General features: G+C 38.9%; 1 protein-coding gene across 2 annotated transcripts; it reads left to right on the top strand.

Moving 5' to 3' along the window:
* Window positions 1–1341: 1341 nt before the first annotated feature.
* On the top strand, window positions 1342–19198 carry LOC135698339 (uncharacterized). 2 transcript variants are annotated; one of them, XM_065218254.1, is made up of 7 exons: window positions 1342–1578; window positions 1699–1939; window positions 16338–16466; window positions 16527–16790; window positions 16854–17580; window positions 17640–18869; window positions 18938–19198. In XM_065218254.1, the coding sequence occupies exons 1-7, from the start codon at window positions 1476–1478 to the stop codon at window positions 19187–19189; spliced, it is 2946 nt and encodes a 981-aa protein (XP_065074326.1). In that variant the 5' UTR covers window positions 1342–1475; the 3' UTR covers window positions 19190–19198. The 2 variants fall into 2 exon arrangements, with proteins under 2 accessions (XP_065074326.1, XP_065074325.1); XM_065218253.1 differs by having other exon boundaries at window positions 16320–16466.
* Window positions 19199–20802: the final 1604 nt, after the last annotated feature.

Genomic DNA, 20802 nt, shown 5'->3' with positions numbered 1-20802 from the left:
GCTTTTATTCGCGAGAAATCGATGGCTAAAGCCATTGTTTACAAATGCAATTACGCCCCTTTGAAATGTTGGCACTGAATTGTTGACTTCGAAACTCAGTGGTTGCCTTGATCAAAAGCATGTAAGGGAGAACAGCACGCCCATGATGCACCCCAGGGGTAAAATGCCCACTTATAGAAAAACAACGATAACTTTTCTTTAGATGCATTTTCCGGGTAACGGATTGTGTTTTTTTTTCAACTGGAGGTTTCACAAATAATTCTTGATAATAAAATCATAAATTGACGTACTGATTTCTTTAAAAAATTGCATTTTGTGTAAAACATGACACAGTTATTAAAATCATCGACTGCAAATTAAGCTTTTAACAGCATATATCGCAAAAGAATGGAACGAATTCACTTTTTGTATATTTTATAGATGTTTTACTTCATGAATCGTAATTTAACACTCTATTGAGACCAAATTTGTGATGTAAACTGAAGGAATATTCATTTGAAATACCTCATGCTTTTGCATTCTCTACTTGCAGGGGTATGTCTACCATGCGGTGCATTTAACGCCAATTTTGCGGTGCATATTGCACCATGAATCAGGCGTCTTGCCCCGCTATCATTTTGGAACCGATTTGTATGAAAATCATGAAAAATCATCGTTTTATAGTTCGAAATCACTAGATCTTCGTAGAAAACATGGTAATGAACCATACACCATTACTTTTTTTCTTGATTTTAGCTTCCATGCGCCAGCAATTAAACGGTGCGTTTTGCACCATCCTACCCTACATTCAAATTCTTGCTGATAGTTGGTTTATCTTTCAAGGTTGCCTTCATTTTCAGCTTATTTGAGTGTGGAAGAAATGATTTTTATCAGCACTGCTGCCTACATTGCTTGATTCTATCAAGCACGTGCTATGCATTGCGCAGACGCTTGATTGTTCATGCAATCACCTCTCCTAACGCGACATCTCTCGCTACCTAGTGCCATACGACTGAACTTGGTACCGTGAAAGCTCTATAAATTACACAGCACACTTCAAATGCTGTGAAAAGCTTCCCGCCCGTTCAGTTGTAGACTGTCCATATCCAGTTGTTTACGTTTGATTATTCTAGGATGCATCAAGTGCATTTACGTTTTATTCAAATGTGCCAGGTCGCATGCTGATAACAGCTTCTTTTGGCCTAGCCATTATCATTCTCCCACACATGCAAGCATGAATGGACACAACCGTCGTCGCTGAAAATCACCATCTGATAAAGGTTTTGTCCATGGCTCCGTGCGGCGTACTGATAGCTGCTATCAGTAGTTGGAGCTTTCCGTTGCGCGTATTACATACGTTTATTGAAAAAAAAAAACGTTTGTCAAATTTTTGCACACAAGAACGATGACCGTGGTGCGCAAAAGACGGATTTCGGGAAACGGGTGTTGTTATTTGCTATTTGCTTTGAGATAATCCTTGACGGGTAACACGTGCCATGAGTGTTGGATACAGAAATCCAAGTGAAGTGTTAGATTTGAGTGAACAAAATGGGAAAACAATCAAGATGGAAGAAAAGGCATCGTTTTTCCACAGAGCAGGTCAGTGTCAATGCGGAAGCGAAAAACATTCCCTATCGGCGATGATGCAATTGTGAAACAAAGTGGTGCTTGAAAAGTGAATCGAATGAAATCAATCAATTTTCAACTTCCTACTTTCAGCAAGTGCAAAGCATTTCAGTGTGCGAAAGTTAGTGCACCAATTTGAGTCCCGCGCTAGTGATCGCTTCGAGCGTATCAGTGGAAGATTCTCGTCCAAGGGCTGGAAAGCTAAGCACGCCAAGAGAGATGCTGAAGCAAATAGGGCAGGGTACACTAGCACCACGGCAGCGGAGCAACAGGATTTGTCGAAGGCATTGTGGTACCTGCCGAGTGATAAGATAACTGAAGATAACGAAGCATGGTAATGGTCAAGATATTATTTTGGTTCACACAAAACCAAGTGCGCAAGACAACGTTTTTGTTTATAGTGATTGTTTTCCAGTGTTTATTTTAGGAAAAAATGACCGTAGCTATCATTTTGGTGTCTGTTAAATGATTCAGCATCCATAACAAAATATGTAGGGCAACTTATAGTACTACAATTATGGCGAAGATTCCGGAAAATTTAAATCATGTGTCGAACTTGGAGTCATTACGCATCCTCGATGATCATGCTTCAAAAATATCTAGTAAATATTCACCAATCTTAGAGAATTATCGACAGTTATGTTGCCTTCTGGGTGGATACAAATCAAATTATCCTTGCATTCGTATCGACATAGCCGTGTAGTAGTCTTATTTTGCAAAAAGGCGAATTAACGGGTTTGTTGGTTACTTGGATATACTGCCGGGGTATGATATGCTAAAGTGACGTAGATTTCATAGTGAGTTTTCAATTCTAACCATTCATTCGTACTGATTATGGCGCTGATGGAATGGAAGTAATTGATCCTGGTCCAGGGTTTATAAATATACCCAAACAATGAGTAATCCGTACAAGTAGAGTAAACATATACCTATTAGATTTACGGAAATTTAAGTACACTTTCCAAGTAACAATTTTGGTTTTATGAAGGTTCTGTAGACCATGATTTAGACTTGTAGCATGCTTTAAAACCACTATAAAACTTGAAATGTTACTTGGGTTAGTTCGTAAATTCAATTGATTCAGAAATTAATAACAAACTTACAAACTTATACTATCAATATAAGTTTTCCTGGCTGTTTCAATGTATGCCTCCTTACTAGAAATACTCAGAAGGAGAGATGGGCGGAGAATACAAAATACAATTCGGCAGCAGGGATTTGTACCAAAAATTATCTTGCAACCCTTGCTAGAAGCTAGAATTTCACATGACTTTTACTTTTGATTCGATTTACGTGCAACATAATAATTGAGTTAACCAACTAAGATCAATTAATCAAAAGAGCTAGAATATTGTTTTTGATTAAAAAAAAGTTGGAGGGTGGTGTACAAGACACAACCGCATTGTTGACGTAGGACTACGAAATTTTTACGGTTCGGACGTTTTTGAAGATGTCGCGCAGCAGGAGAATGCATACGATGAGGGTTTCTCAGTTAATGAAAGTGAAACGGAAAAAAAATTAACCCACCGATAAGATAGAACATAATTTATTTCCCTAACAAATTATTTGGTTTTTGAATCATTTTGATGTATTTAGTGACAAATTGAATGGGTGAACCATGGGTTACTCTATATAAATTCTATTCTAACTCTTTACTGAAATGAACTTGGTGGCCCTGAAAAGGGTCGTTTTGTTACGTTGGTGATAAGTTGTAACCTCCGAAACCGTACAGAGTGCGTCCCTGTCGCTTCAGAGCGTAGACGTCATCCATGGCCGTGACGGTTTTGCGCTTAGCGTGACACAACCACGTCGAGCCAGACGACGGATGGCAGGCTTCGGAAAACCCTGGATGTTTTCACGCAGAACCTTCCGATTACGCTTGGTGCCTCCATTTCCAAGCCTTTGCTTCCCTTTGCTTACTTGATGCTTGTTTGTCGTTGAACGGGTGAATCGAAACTAAGCTTAAAGCGTAGATAGCAACCTCTTGTATAGACAACCAGCTCTGCCGGTACCATATTTTCTCGCTTCTCATTGGCTATATAATATAGCCAATGGGAAGCGAGAAAATATGGTACCGGCAGAGTTGGTTGTCTACACGCCAAGCGCAAAACCGTCACGGCCATGGATGTCGTCTACGCTTTGAAGCGACAGGGACGCATTCTGTACGGTTTTGGAGGTTAAAACTTATCACCAATGTAACAAAACGGGCCTTTTCAGGGCCACCAAGTTCATTTCAGAAAAGAGTTAGATAGAATTTATATAGAGTATCCCCTGCTTCCAAGTTTGGTAACAAGATTACAACTCTAGAGAGCAGCGGCGCCCGTGGTGTAGTGGTAAGCGTCCCAGCAAGCCTGGGTTCAATCCCAGTCAACGCTGCCGGGAAGTTCTGAGGCATAACATCTCTGATCACGCCTTCCTTCGGGGTTCCCGGTTCATGAGTTGATGGGTCGATAGGTAGGGTCCAGGTGTGGGCATGCACAGTTGTACACACCAACTGCTCATTTGCTAATAACTTTTCACTCAGATGTTGAAATTTATTTTTCTTTTAAGTAATTGATAGATTAGGCTATAGATATGCAAAGATTAGGTAAAGCTTAACATTTGAGTTGGTTGGAAATGCTAACATGAAGCTTTAGTGTGATAATTTATTAGCTAGAGAATGATCTTTTAGAAGAGAGTAGGTGGATAGTTCCGCTAGAGTACGGCAGTATGAAAATTGAATAGAAGTTGAAAATGAGCGAAGGGCCATTAATGCGACAATTTTTGAAGATAGACGCACATCTTTTGCCTAACCCGTACGATGTACGCGGAGACTTGAAGTATGTCTCCAAGTCTACAGGCAAAAAATGTGCGTCCCTCTTTTGCTCATAAACTGACTGCGGCTGTGGAATAGTTCTAGCGACGTTTTCATCACTACCTAAAGCCCCACGTTGTGAGAGCATTTCCAGTCGATGGTGTGTTATAATGCAATTCTTCTTTACCCAACTATTGTCTTGCTCCTCTCGTCATGACCAACATGATCATCTCAGAGAGAAAGCAGTGATGAAAACGCTAAAGCTTCATGTTAGCATTTCCAACCAACTCTGAAAATCGCTAACTTCGCGTATGAATTAACATAAAAACACTTTGAATGTTAACATTTGAATCAACACTAATCAATTTAACACTTAAATTCCGAGATGTGTAGTGAGCATTTCTCACCTCATTGTTACAACGCAAAAACAAATACAGTTTTCTACTAGCATTATAATCTACTTTATTTTACATATCTATAATAAGCTTACACTCTATTATATAACACTGCTTCAAAAAGAACTATGTTCCGTTTACTGTGTGCAAAGTTATTAGCAAATGAGCAGTTCGTGACCAAAACTGTGTATGCCAAGTATGGGTGTGGGTAGCATTGGTGCATGGAATACAAATCCAAGGAAAAAACAGCATTTTGTGTGGTCGTTGGGGGCGTGTGGTTCTGAATTGGCAACTAAATGTTCCGCAATTGTATCCTCCATAGTTGTACACGCCCGAACATCGGAGGCGAATGTCACTTAGACTTGTTTCATCTAGAAACCATTCTCTGATGACTGTGTTGGGGAAGCAGCACATGCAGGTACGTAATTGGTGGATTTGTTAGTTATTTCTAAGTTTTTGGACAATGCTTGACATTTGCCACTTTTTCAATAGTTTCAGTTTGAAAATTAACAGTCAAAAGCATTGTTATCGATGCGTAGAAATGTTTCTAATCGATTGGTGATAAAATAATTGAAATTGGTCCAGGGGCAGCTAAGTTATTAACGTTTAAAATCTTTCATAATTTCATTTTTCGCTTTTCATAAATTGTACCCCCATCTTCACGAAAGACGTAGTCCTACGTCAAAAAACTAGTTGAATTTGAGAAGCACACGAAACATAAAGGTGATTGAATTTCTGTTCGATTGCAATACTATCTAAATTAATCTAGTAAGAATAAGAAATCATCAGAAACATTCTAATGGGAATGTTAGATTGGCTCAGATTTTGACTGTTGATTTGGCTCAAAACATGCTCTCCGCCTATCTCTCCCTCTGAGTATTACTACTCATTACCACGTCTGACAGTTCCTTCTGTCTCTCTTTTGACACTCGTTGTCAAACCGACAGATCTCACCTGCTCGCAACGTTGCTACAAAGGTAAAGATTCATTCGACACCGGGGGTTCGCGGACAATAATTATTTGGTAACTTAGAGCATTTTATGATGATGATGATGAAGATGATGATGATGATGATGATGATGATGATGATGATATGGAACTACCACTCACTGTAGCAAGAGAACTGTCGGTAGACTGTGGACTATCCTCACTGTTCGACTTGATCAAGCTTAGTAGCCTTTAATTGTACACAACCTGTCATTGTATGAAGGGCCGAATCCGTGGTGAAGAGTGAATCCGTGAGCAAAATCACCCACGTGCATCCATGGGATAAATAAGAATCTCTTTGCAACAACAGAATCATACAACCGGTTAAAACCAGGCCATCCAACAGGAGGATGCCCCAATGAGTGGGGAGAAGAGCCAGCCCTATATTCACGAAATGTTAAAGACAGTGAGTTGGCATTTCAACTCTCCCTATCCATTTCGTTTCAATCGGGTGGACCCTCCATATAATAATGAAATGAACGTTAAGAGAAAAATAAAGGAAAGATCTCACTCGATCTGTTGCAAAGGAATCCATGACATCACGACGATTTCGAAGAGCTCCTATAGATATGCTGCCGCTACATCTTTAACCGATGTTAAAAATAGCACTCTCGCCTTTCGTTCCTCGCAGCAGTGTAAACCTCCATAAACCACTAAACACACTTTAGCTGCTCGAACTAGAGAGATGTCAGCAGAGAAAAAAAGACTGTATCCACTTTCCATCACCAATCACTCACAGGCTTCAAAATTATCCGGATTGGCATAGTTATCCGGTTAGACCTATCCAGTGGATAGAAATAAACGGAGTCTATCTCTATCCAAGCTAAAGTTTTATTTTGGATATCATCTATTACTTTTCTATCCGGATAGTATCCGGAGTACCTACTCTGAACAGTTTTTGTTTAGAATAGGGATGTTTTATATAGAATATGTACCCATCAATTTGGGTATTTTTGGAATCGGGCTGATGTCTAGAGTCCGGAAATTGATATCCGACGCCATTTTGAAATCCAAGATGGCGGCTTCCGGTTTCATGAAAAGTGAGAAATACTGTCAAATATCTATCAATGTTGGTATGTTTGGAATCGGAGTGATGTCTAGAGGCCGGAAATTGATATACGACGCATTTTTTAAATCCCAGATGGTGGCTTTCACCTTTATAAAAAGATGGAAATACTTTCAAATGCCCATCAGGATTGGTATTTTTGAAATCCGGGGATATGAAGAAGCTAGAAATTAATATTCGACGCCATTTTGAAATCCAATATGGCGGCCATTGGCTTCAGAGAAAGTGACAAATACCCATCAATATGGGTATTCTCGGAACGGACCGGTAGATGCCGAAAATGTTTGTCTGACGCCATTTTAAAATCCAATATTGCGGCCAATGGGCCAAAAGTGGTAAAAACCCTGGGTATATAATATATAAATATGGGTATTTTTTTTTTGAACGACGACGTGTAGATGCCGAAAATTGATGTCCGGCGCCATTTTGGAATCCAAAGAGGTGCCCATATCGTATAATATTTATCACTGCATCACTGTGAGCATCATCTTCCCCGTTCCAATAATAACCATATTGTGAGGTATTTCATGCTCCGTAACGTGGATTTATCACCTTTTCGTGGTACGTTACGGGATGTAAGGTCTACCACCGATTCCTAGCCCTGACTACTTCAAACTAGGGGCACAGGATTTTTCAGTAATCAAAGGAACACATCTTAGTCCTTGTTACTTTTTATGCCTTGTTGATAGTGATAAGACTCGGCTTTGTCCACCGATGATGATCTTGAAACAAGGAAAAATTAGTTAGTTAGTCATCATCTATGTGATTCCTAATATTCTATTCGTTATTTCCTAGTTTGAAGTGGTTAAGACTAGGGTTCTGATGCATGGTCATTATCAATGTCATTCCTTAATTGTGTTGCTAAGGAATCCAATTTTGACTGACAATGGGGAGCGCCTTTGGAGGGTGTTTTAACACTCCGAAGGGTATAAAGAGCGGGACCTTTCAATTAGAGTCGGATGCGATAAGTGCAAGAATGACAACTGTAAAAAATCAAATACTTCATCATTACTCAATAGTGATAGAGTAATACGACATGCACTAAACAAAGGCCACGGGATATACTACAATAGATCAAATTACTCGTCTCAGTGGTATTAGGTCCCGCACAGAGGAAAAAAAGTTTTTTCATAGGTTTTTATTAACCAATGGCTGTCATCTTGAATTCCAATTGGGTGTCAGACATAGATTTACAGCCTCTACACGTCGTCTCTTATCCAAAAATACCCATATGAAACCAATGGCTGCCATCTTGGATTCCAAAATAGTGTCGTACATCGATTTTTGGCATCCATCGGTCGTCCCGTTCCGAAAATACCCATATTGTAGGGTGTTTGCCTTTTTGTTTTAACCCAATAGCCGCCATATTGGATTCCAAAATGGCGCCGGATATCAATTTCCGGACTCTATACATCACCCCGATTCCAAAAATATCCATCATTGATGGGTATTTGGCAGTATTTCCCACATTTCATGAAACCGGAAGCCACCATCTTGGATTTCAAATTGGCATCGGATATCAATTTCCGGACTCTGAACATCACCCCGATTCCAAAAATACTCGTATTGATGGGTAGGGTAGGGTGGGCTAATTCGTCGTAATCGCCCATTTCCGTTCTATCGAGCAGTAAATAATCAGTATTTCACCGTCCACAAATCAGTAATACGTTTGTACCGATCCTTTATTTCATAAGCTGGAACACAAAACCTTAGAGCATATTGTGTGAATATTTACAATCCTTGTTTTGTAAACAAAAAAAGCGCTCCTAACGAACTCGCTTTTTCTACCTTCATCCGTAGAACGAAGAAAATCCAATGGTGTTTCAATGCGTTTGGACGGAATTGAAACTCGTTGGACGAATTTTGAATCAAGAAGCAGTGTTAGATTTTTAACAATATCTCAACAATGTGTGGCTATTTATCAAATTCAACGGTACTTATGGAAAGGGGAATAAATTTAGAAGTCATCTTTGATGGAAACATTTCATTTATTGTTGAACCCCGTTAAAGAAAGAGAGGTAAAGCGTGGGTTGTGCTTAGTAGGATGGAAATTAAATTAAAAAAAAACCTTACATATTTTATATAAAATATCCCTATTCTAAACAAAAACTGTTCGGAGTATCCGGATAGAAAAGTAATGAATATGATCTCTATCCACTTTTTTCTACCCGGATAATTTTAAAACTTTTCTATCCGGCTAATTTTAACTCGGATATTAAATATCAGCCTATAAATATTATCCGATTCTGTTAAACCTAGCGATTGAGCTACCAGCAGGTCGAATATATGCTCTGTTACTCGGTTATCAGAAATCGAGAGCACCAACGAAAACGAATGATCCCTGCCAAAAGTAGAATAACTTTCTCTTCTACTTGGGTTGACAACGCAACTATCACCATGGCGGGATATTTTCGATGACTTTAAAGGCTTAGAATGTTGCCTCAAGAATTTTTCTTCGTCGAGCAGCTTTTGTTTGCCTCCAGGCAGCATTTTGATTATTTCAGCAACTTGAGCTTTAAATTCCTTCGATAAGCCAACAGTGGTTGCTGTTGTTGCATACATTCATTTGCCTCCTGATAGCGGACTGATCCAAACTCTACCACAATCATCGCAAAGCTAGATGACGTTTCTGAAAATAGCGCGTGTCTGGGGCCATACTCTAATTATGTCACGATAAGTTGAGGAAAATACCCTTTTTAGTTATGTTTTTCCTATACGCCATACATTAGTTTAGACGAAATTACAGATTGATGCATCGACGTATATGGGATTTATATGCTGATAAAACAGTTGACGAAATCGGCAGATGCTATCCGAATTGCAAGAAATGCGGATGCGAGAAAATTTAGTAAATCCCATATAAACTATAAAGGACCAGTACAACATAAGATCGTAACCAAATGAGCTCAAATTTTGGGAGGATTATCAGGACCTGATTTAGAATCGATTGAGCTTTGTGGAGTAAAATCTATGTTTTGAACACCCTCTGCATCACCCCTCTATTGAGAGACATATGTATATTGGGCATTGCGCAGATTATAAGTACAAAGTGTGGAATCGCTTATAAAAGTGCGCTTTTACATTAAATTATTTCAGTGTCTTCGGCGCACTTATTCCTTGGCTCATAAGGAATAAGTGTTCAGAAGACACCAAGACGATACAAAGTAAAAACCTACTTTGGATGATGATGCCGATGATAATGATGATGATGATGATGATGATGGTCCCACCCCTTACCTCTAAAAAGGTTTGAGCTGAACGATTTAACATTAAGATAATTAAGTATAACATTTACCAGATTAGCAAACAAAAAACTCAACAATTTTTAATTGCTTCACAGCGATATGAATGTGAAAAAGCTTAGGCATTCACCTCTTTGTTCACCCTTTTGTCCACATCAAATATTCATGAGCATTCCCAGCGATCAAGAGTTCATGTACAATCAACAAAGCAACCCCGCAATCTGATGTTATCGTAATTCCGGAGAACTTTGAGATTTGGGCGTAATTGATTTTGTAAACAAACACATCTATCGCCAATTTCTCGTAAATTGAAACTCAATCTCGCGAACAAACCATACCAAATGATAGAGGATTCATTTTTCCACTTGTTTGTGCTGTTAATTTTTTTAGATTGAGCTTTAATTGGCGAGAAATCGGCGATTGTCGTGTTTGTTTACAAAAGCAATTACGCCCTAATCTCAAAGTTCTCCGAAATTTTCAGCAACATCCGGAATGCTCACGAACCCCCGACATTCAGCCAGAAAACGTACATGCTACTAATTCAAAGCAGCTTCCAAATAAGCTTCAAAATTCTTTTTTTTTATGATCAAATGTTCAAACCTTTGTAGACTATTTAAACTTTTTTAACAACTACAAATATTATTCAAATATCCAAAATCCATCATCACCATCGTGGTGAACAAAATAGGTTTTTGCAATGCTACAATCATTTTTAAAAAGTCATTATGACAGCTATCCATACAAAAAATACGTAAGAGATAACTTCGTCAAGATACATAATTTGTCAATTCATTAAAAAAAACTGGATAACTGATCAAAACACAGTTTTAATGTGTGAAATGCAGTGTCTCTTAAATTCTGCAAGTGTTTGTACGTTCAATGTGTCTAGGCATCGAATTGAAAACTTTTATTCATTTAAAATAAAATGAATTTTGTGAATCACAAGTCAAGAAATGTGGGGTTCTTATTCCACACGGAAACGCGTTCCAGTATTATATCTATGAAAGTCACTTCCTTTTTCAATTCAATCTTACAAATATCGAGGCAGCAAATCGTAAACTTCTTTAACAATGAACACTATTTTTATCAGCGATTCCACACTTTTGGGAGTCCAGTTTTAAATGCAAAATACAAAATAAAAGTGCTCTCAGCCCATCAACGCATAAAACGAAATAATAAATAAAGGATATATGGATATATGGATCTAAACATTGGATCCATCGAAAAAATATCCTGTGCTTCAATCTGGACAATACAAATGGGCCCAATATAAGGGACACTTAATCCGACATTAGCCCTTAACCCTTAACCCTATTATATCGTTTTTTAGCACGGTATGTTTTGTTTATAATGTCAATGGAACCCACAGTACGACAGCGATGGTTAGTTCATGCAAATTTCTCAATGAAATTGTATGCTAAGTTATGCTAAACTAACTGATAGCAGCAAATATAACCGCACGAACAAACGAAAGAAACACTAACAAATCTACGAGCAGCGTGTTTGCACGTCAAAAATTAAGTGACCCAGATAAAAATTCTGAATTTTAATTGTGATGTAAACATTCATTCATGTAAACTTGTATTTCATCTCACGCAACCGAGCAACTTGTAAACAATGTAGTTTACAACAATGGGCTTTTGTATACAATATTTGCTACATAGCATGAAATGTCTCAGAACTTTGCATGATATATAATGTAAACTTATATGATATGTGACGCTCCATTTATGTGCATCATATTGAATAAAAATTTACACTACTTTTTCGAACTGTGTAAGCTAGTGCTCATAAAAAATGCAGAATGTGCTTATATACTAAAATTCACAATTTTAAAAGATTTAGTGAAGTGAAATATTGCGGATTTTTTTTATTGTTTACATTTATTTTGGAGCTGTTTATAACGGAATGAGCTAATCTTGTATTTTGTTTTGTGCTCTCTTACCAACACCGCACGTCTCTCTAAATTTGGGCGTGCTCTCTCTGGGCTCTCTTTTTTTACGAAGGACTATGTCTGTGATTTCTATATTTACACTTTGTGAAAACCGAAAATGTAACAAAATTATGAAAGATTTTGAACGTTAATAGCTCAACTGCCCCTGGACCAATGTCAATCATATTATCACCAATCGATAAGAAATATTTCTACGTATCTGTTGAATTTAAGAATGTATCATTTTTCAAAATGTTACCATTGAAAATTGCACGAATGTGCTACTGTTGCTATGATAATTAAAATTATCACCGATTGCCGGCAAAAAGCGATTTTCCTAACACAGATTTCAAAGTTGAATTCCAAACGGTCTCACCAAACGTAGTTTTTTCAATGACCACGTCGTGAGTGGTGGCGTTCTCCAGTACACAACGAAAGCCTCCCAACCAGCAGCTAGCTATCAAGGCTGGCCTCAACCGCTGATCGGATTCAGTTCCAATCACCGTGTGTGGTGGTGTCCGGTCGTCGGCATCAGCAGCAGCAGTGCTTTCGGCGCGTGGCGTTGAACATTATTTTCCACTATACAACGAAAGCTGTAGCCCACATGAGCATCCATAGAAGGAGGAAGTAGCCGCACCGCTATTGATCGGAATCAGTAGCTCTTCATGAGTCGCTGTGAGCCATCTTTGCCAAGGGCGTCATACTAAAGAAAATAAACAGAGAGAACCCTATTCCTACACCAAACACAAGCTTCTGCTGCAGTTAACAAATAACATTTATTATATAAGACTACGTAGTCCTATGTGACCATTGCGTACAACCCCAATGTCCCTTATAGTTTTTGTTTCCTTGATTTATTTCCCGCTTTCCGTACTAAGTACCAATGCTACCGACGGTGTGGCAGGCAGCTCCCACACCTGGACCCTACATATCAACCCATCAACTCATGGACCGGAGACCAACGGCTTTACTTCCGAATGAAGGCGTGATCAGAGATTTGATGCTTTAGAAAATACCCGGCGGCACCGATTGGGATTGAACCAAGACCCTTTGGGTGAGATGCAATGACGCTCTCTGGTCTCTTGATCTGGAAAAACTAAGACTAATAGCACTGAGACTAATAGCACCCAGCACAACCATCTTTAGTTATGTGCGTGTTTTTTTTTCAGACGATCTCTGAATCTACGTAATGATCTTTCTTTAAATAACCGCGGACAAAGTCAATTTGAATACTTACCTTAACTTACCAATCAGGCTAAAGCCATGTTGTCCTCTGCTGTCCGAAGAAGTCATCTCCACTCTACTCAATCTACGACCACACTTCGCCAGCCTCGTAGTCTGCGAAAGGTCCGCAGGTTGCCTTCTACTTAGTCGATCCACCTTGCCCGCTGCGCGCCACTTCTTCTACTTTCTTCTCATGTATTTCGTCTTTGATGCGTTGATGGCAAGTCCAATCCGCCTAGCTTCAGCCTTCAGTCTGATGAACATTTCCGCAATCGTTTCAAAGTCAAGAAGCTGGATTGACTTCATGAAGATCGTGCCACTCGTGTCTATCCCAGCTCTTCTGATCACACCTTCTAACGCGATGTTGACACGAAAGTCCATTACCTTGACTCGAGAGTGTTCCCGACACTCGAACAACGCACATCACTCGATCCATCGTCGCCTTGACCAATCACGTCAGTTTATCCGGAAATCCGTACTCGTTCATAATCTGCCATAGCTGATCTCGACCGTTGATGTCGTATGCGGATTTGAAATCGATGAACAAATGATGTGTGGGCACGTTGTATTCGCGAAAATTTGGTCCGTGGTAGTGTGAACACCCATGAATTCCACCTCCCTGCCCCACGAACTCACATGCAGATGGTGACAGGCGGCAGCATAGAATTTGGGAGAGTACCTTGTAGGCGGTGCTCACCAGTGTAATCGTGTGGTAGTTGCAGCAATCCAACTTGTCGCCCTTTTTGTAGATTTTGCATACGACACCTTCCATCCACTCCTCTGGTAACATCTCCTCCTCCCAAATTTTTAAAATTACTCAGTGCAGCGCTCTAGCCAGTGCTTCACCACCGTATTTTAATAGCTCACTTGGTACTTGATCTACACCAGTCGCTTTGTTGTTCTTCAGCCGACCGATCTCCTCCTCAACTTCTTGAAGATCAGGGGCCGATAGCCTGTCGTCTTCTGCGCATGCTCCAAGGTCTGTTGCCGTGCCACCTTCGTTTTCTGCTGCATCACCGTTGAGGTGCTCGTCATAGTTCTGCTTCCAACTCTCAATCACACTCGTTCGTGAGAAGGTTACCGTCCTTGCACATATCGGCTTGCGGCACGTAGCCTATGCGCGAACTATTTAGCTTATCGTAGAACTTTCCTGTGTCGTTTACGTGGTACAGATTTTCCATCGCCTCGCGATCTCGGTCTTCCTGCTGATGTTTCTTCTTTCAGAAAACCGAGTTTTGTCTGTTCCGCGCTTGTCTGTATCGCTCCACTTTCAATCTCGTGCAGCATTCTCGCCCGTGTTGCATTCTTCTCCACTACTAACAGTTTGCATTCGCCGTTAAACCAGTCATTTCTTCGATTCAGGATTGCAGTACCTAGTGTCACTGCAGCAGTACTACCTATGGCGGAACGGATGTACCTTCCGCCATCTTCAAGAGTAGCTGCGCCAAGCTGCTCTTCCGTGGGTAGTGCAGCTTCCAGCTGCTATGTGTAATCCTGGGCAACTCCGGCGTCCCGTAATTGGTCAATGTTGGGTCGCGGCTTTCGACTTCGACGGGTGTTATGCCCCGTCGAGAGTTTTGAGCGCATGCATACTGCAACTAAGTAGTAGTCCGCATCTATGTTCACACTGCGGTACGTGCGGACGTTGATAATGTCGGAAAAGAATTTCCCGTCGAATAGAATGTGATCGATTTGGTTTTCTGTGTGTTGGTCAGGCTACCTCCAGGTGGCATTGTGGATATCCTTGCGGGGGAATTGCCTCCCGTCCTACCAGAGCTAGGTATTCCGCTCCTTTCAGGTTGTCAACTCGCCATTTTGTAGCCCAAAATTAATCTGAAATGGTGCGTAAAACAATGGGTTTCAATTGTTGGACATCGGACCAAAGTAAACTTCAACTTACTTAATAATGTGTTTAGATGGTTTTCAAATCATTTTAGACTTGGATGTTTTAATGAATGCTGAGCTAGACTATTTCAGTCTTGAAATCTTAAATTTGATATGTTTATTTATTTTTACTTGATGATAAATATAAAATTCATATGCCCTTTTAAAAGCTTCGGATTTTTAAAACTACTTGCTTAAATCTAAGTTCAATGCAAAAGGCCGTTTGAATAAAAGTGTTTGCTATAACCATAAAAAAAATCACGGAAGCCTTTACTTAGCTCTCTTCATTCATACGACCCAATTTATTCATTTTCTTGAAAATATAAAAATAGTCGAATAGTGTTTTTCAATCGAATTGATTGATGGAATGAATAATAAATAGTAACCTGTGAATCCAATACAAAAATGCATAATAATCTTCGATAAATAATGAACACATTTCTCAATTTCAGATATTTTTTGTTCACATCGCGGAAATTTTTTGCTGATTCGTACACAGTCGAGTGGTAACAAATTTTACCGAGATCACAGCAAAAATTACAATTGCTTGCTGTGATGGTACGAACAAAATTGAGAGAATAATTAGAATTCTTTTCTTGGAATTTCTTTCAAATTATCCTCAGGATTCGCTTGCAAAAATTCTAAGGCTTGGTATGGAACTATCCTCATCAGAAATCCCATCGAATTCATCTCACAATTCTACAGGAAAGCTCCCAGAAAATACTTCAAGTTTTCATCTAAGCTCCTTTACAATCGTCCTGAGAAATCATTTTCAATATTTTTCTAAAATATTCTTTAAAATTCTAATAGAAGTGTAGAAAAGAGTCTTGACGCTTTTTCAAGGCCCAGTATATTAAATTTTAATAATTCAAATCTGAAATCTTGGCAACTTGTGTACACTCAATTTTGTTTTTGAAACAAATTGCTTTAAATTTGGTTACAATATTAGATCACATATCGGTAAAACATAATTGAGTGTATTCCTCCAAGGCCCAAAATTTGCAAAATTATAAACTCTTGAACAACGCAAAAACAGTTGTACCGACCAATCACGGTACTACATCTAGGCACAGATCCTTCTACTTTAATCCTGTATCGGTTGTCTTGCAGCTCGATTAGTCTGTTATTTCAATTTGATTTATTGAATTTTTTAATTGTTTCCAAATTGCTGATTTCACAATTAACTCAGCGAACTAGTTGACGATAGTGAGCCTATTGAAGATGCATTGAAGGAAGAACCCTTTCCGGATGTGTCCGACATTTGTGATTGCTACAACGAGTTCATCTACCTTCAACTTTCGAAAGAAAAGGCAGACTACCTGAATTCTAATGATTCGTAAGTTGACATGTATAGCTTTCCTAAAGCATGCCATCTCAAATGCCATTCTCTCTTTAGGGACTACGAGGAAGATTATTGTGAGAGTTTCGCCGAAGCTTGTAATATGATAATATCACTGCAGTGGCCGGGAGACTACGTTCACTATATAGTACATGGATACCACCAGTCTAGGGAGAAGGAACAAAGCAACGAAGCAGACGATGGTTTTAGCGAATCGGATGATTCCGTGTTCTTCGAAGCAGAAGAAGCACCGTTGACCTCGATTAGTGAAATAGACCTTATCACGATCAAAGATCCAGATAAGGTTGATGGTAATTCTACGTAAGATTAGATGTGTTACCATAACGTAGATTTGCATTGTTATTTCAAATTTATTTCTTTCAGAAAATTGGCGTATCTCATAGAAGAACTGCTGGAAACTGAACGAAATTACATTAACATATTGGAAAAAGGTATTTCCACCTACATCAACAACGTATTCGATACCATTCCTATCCCTGTGCAGCTGGTCAACATGAAGTATCATCTCTTCGGAAACATTGAGTACATTCACCAATTTCACAAATCAATCCTCCTCCCGAAATTGACTGCATGCGGAAAGGACGTGACAAAAGTAGCACAAGTGTTTTGCAAATATCTGGAAAACGATTCATTCTACGGATATGTTCTCTATTCTTTGTACAATCCCAAGTCTCAACGACTGTGTGTACAGTTTGCACGATTCTTCGAGGATCATCAAAACTATAGCGGTGATAAGCTTGGCGTTAAAAGTTTGATTCTTCAGCCAATCCAACGGTTACCAAGGTACAGACTCCTACTCGCAAGTATGGTGAAAGTATTGCAATCTAATGGATCCAACGCAAACCATGAATCGAGCATCCAGCTGGATTCGGTTCTCAAAGCAGAACAGTTGATGGAGAAATTCATCACTACACAGAATGAATCTATGGCAGTGAACGATATTGTGGAATGTGAGAAAACAGAAGATGACGAAGTTGAACTAGGGTTCGGTGTTCCTAAACCAGCCACGGTGCTTCGAGAACAGAACAGTGAGAATCAAATTCTCTTCCTGTACCCCCGAGACTCCGAAAACTTGGAGAAATGTAAACCGGTAATACCTGGGTGTCTTAGTAGTGTCTTCGCGTTATTAATTGATTTGTTACTTTTCAGATCAACATTTTACATCAGGGCAAGTTTAAGAAAGTGTTTCTGGTGTTTTTCAACGATCTACGACTAGGACGTCAGTATCAGGGAAAGTTGTTTATCTTTGAGCGATGCGTAATCTATACTGAACAGCTGAAATTGAAAACTCTAAGCTATCGTGGTCATTTCGATCACCATGAAGTGTGTTATGATTTTAGCAATCTGCAAATTCTGAAGATTTTTTCGGAAAAAGATGAGCATCATTCAATAGAAGTCAAGATCAACATTCAGAATCCAGAAGCTGCAAGTCTTGCTACAATAGTTGAGCTTCTACGATCAATAATTTCCAAGCGCAAGAAGAAGGAAAGCTTTATAATTGAAAGCACAGAGTTGACAATAATAAGAAATTCTGTTTTGCATCATTACAATAGCAACAGGAGTAGTTTATCTAGTGTTTCGAGTGGTTTTAGCTATTATAACACTTGTGGTCAGAATTGTAGCGATGAAATCACAAGCATTGATAATAACTCTCAGCTTGCGAATAACACTGACGAGCTTGATCAAATGGTCAGCTACCATCAGTACTACGAAAAAGCTCTTAAGGATAGCATATATTTCTATATTTACTCCCTTCCAAATGATGTTCGGCAACAGTTGCTAGAGTTAAGTGAAATATTGGAGGAAATTCTCAAAATGCAACAAAAAATCAACTACCGCTTATTCGAAGAGAGCCTACATCAAAATTCAGAACTAAATCTTACCCATTTCTGTGATACATTCCATGACAGCCTGAGACAGTCTGAATTTGATGTTTACCTTCGCTACGTCGAACGCTCTAAATCCGCAGAAGCTGTCCTAATGAGTTTCGAACAATATTTCACTGGATTACCCAGAGAGGAAAATGTGATCTTTTTGTCAATTGATGCATTTCTACTCTTGCCGGTTGAGTTTATAAACAGGTGCTATGAGTTCTTCGAAGGAATCCACAACGACGTTCACGATGCCAAAGGGGAAGTCATCCTCAGAAATACGGTTCTCGATTACAAGATCCATTACGTGCACAGTCAACTTTCACTGCTTAGACAGCGAATCAACGAAAACTACTACATTCGACAGCTGATTATGGACGTTGACTTCCTAAATGAAATTGAGCTCGTACAATACTCCGAAATCGTGAAGCTTGAAGGATCTTATGCAAGCTATCGATTGTTTCTAATGAAACCAGGACTGCTCTGCCTGAAAATCAAACAAGACATGGTAAGACTCCAAATATGTGAATAATTAAAATCTTCTTAAACTACCATTATTATTTCTATTTGTAATAGCAAGGCAAACCCGAAACCTACAGCAGCGTAACGTTCTACTGCCCGTACATTAAAACGACAGCCAGAAACAGTCACAGGAGTGGTAAGCGGTGGTCCGTATATCTGGACGGACGTAAAACGACGCTGATTTTCCGAGATAAACAAAAACGATATGTTCTCAACGAACGGTACACCACACTGGCAGAACAGATGCGAGCTAAGGTACGCGTAAAGAAAGTCTCGTTCTTCAGGGCCTTAGAAAATATGCACTGATCAAAATATAACTTATTGCAATAATGCAGGTTAACGTTTATTTTCTCCGAAATCATGATGCAACGAATTTGAAAGCATAAGGGGAACCTACAATGAAGGCAGTCTCGTTGACGACGCTGTTCCGCATTTGAGAAGGACTACTTTCTTAGCTGACTGTTTCGTCGCTATTGGTGTTGTATAGGGAAGGTTGATTCACCTTTTAGGTATATAGGTATTTCTATGATGTTTGTGAAATGCACAAGTATTAGTGCAGAACTTGGGGTAAATTATAAGTATTAGTGCAAGAAAACTTTTGAATTCACCAAAGTTCTGCACTAATACTTGTGCAATTCATAAACGTCAGAGAAGTCTATAAACCAAATTATGAAAGTTACATGATTGTTTAAAACTATATTTAAACAAATGCATGATGGTACTGATCATTTCAAACAATTGAAAAAGATTTCCAATTTTTATTAACATGTAGTTTTATTCTTTTGGCATCTTTAAGTTGCATAACCTCTCATTTTTTTAACAATGTTTTTTTTTTTTTAATTGTTGTCATGATTCTCTTTGTTTAGTTACAAGTAGAGTCGGTGTATAATGAGTCACGCCAAGAGTGAAGCCAAGTCTACCTATTGAACTGTCAAACCGGCTACCTATCGTGCAAAGTAAACAAACATTACGATGCTATGAAAGGTCCACGAAAGGTATTGCAATAAAATATAAAATATGATCGAAGAAATGATCATATACACGCAGTGAACATTGAATCGTCATATGATACGTTTGGTAACGATCAGTAATGAGAATTTCTACTATTTTTTGTTAAGATGATTGGACAAAATCACTGATATAATGATTTACAACAGGCGCTACTTTTTTTTGCTCGCTAGAAGTCATTTGAAGTTGATGTAGCAGTCCTCTGTTGCCAAGTGAAAAGAAAGGGAATCTTTCGAAAACCGTGATGCGAGTTCAACTGTTTTTCTCTTGGCGTGACTCATTATACACCGACTCTAGTTACAAGCAGCACAAAGAGGAGATGCACACCGCTTAGAAAACCGACTTTCAATCCGAGTGACATATACCAATCGACTTATCTCGACCAGAACAGAACATGTCTATGCGTATATGTATGTATGTTTGTTTTGAAATAAAGTGTTTCTCAGTAACCACTTCACGAAATTGGACGCAACATCCCCCAAATGGAAGGTACACTCAAAAATATTGCAACGCAAAGAAAGATGTTCAAGCAATGTTTATACATTGATTCGATTATTTTTTTTTTTTAATTATTGTAATCGATTATTTTGTTTTATTAAAATTATACTAAGTTCTTATACTGGCTAGGAATTCGTTCAGTGTATTTTTCTAACTTCAGCAAATTGCTTTAAGCAGATTGACTTTGCACCAATCAAGTCTCAGGTCCAAGTTGCAGCCCTCTCACCCCCATTAATCGACAGTTATAATTCTGCAATTTTTCCTCAGATCGTAATAGAATCAAAACTACTTTTGTCATATTAGCTGCTGAAGATATACCTACAAATTTACACGCTGTGTGGAAATTCAAGAATAGAAGTTTTGATACCAAGTTCATCAATGTGAAAACGAAGCTTTAGTGAGTATCGAAGGGT

The sequence above is a fragment of the Ochlerotatus camptorhynchus genome, unplaced genomic scaffold (assembly GCF_037179485.1).
Source record: "Ochlerotatus camptorhynchus isolate MF236.1 unplaced genomic scaffold, CSIRO-AGI_Acam_v1.1 ptg000085l, whole genome shotgun sequence".
Lineage (NCBI taxonomy): Eukaryota > Metazoa > Arthropoda > Insecta > Diptera > Culicidae > Ochlerotatus > Ochlerotatus camptorhynchus.
The sequence above is the reverse complement of the archived record's forward strand: the minus strand, read 5'-3'. Positions and strand labels throughout refer to the sequence as shown.

What these genes read in the sequence shown, in the direction of transcription:
- LOC135698339 (XM_065218253.1), top strand. Translation starts at nt 1,476, where the DNA reads ATGAGTGTTGGATACAGAAATCCAAGTGAAGTGTTAGATTTGAGTGAA. An exon ending in TACCTGAATTCTAATGATTC is followed by an intron (nt 16,467 to 16,526) that starts GTAAGTTGACAT and finishes TTCTCTCTTTAG; the next exon opens with GGACTACGAGGAAGATTATT. An exon ending in TGAAAATCAAACAAGACATG is followed by an intron (nt 18,870 to 18,937) that starts GTAAGACTCCAA and finishes TATTTGTAATAG; the next exon opens with CAAGGCAAACCCGAAACCTA.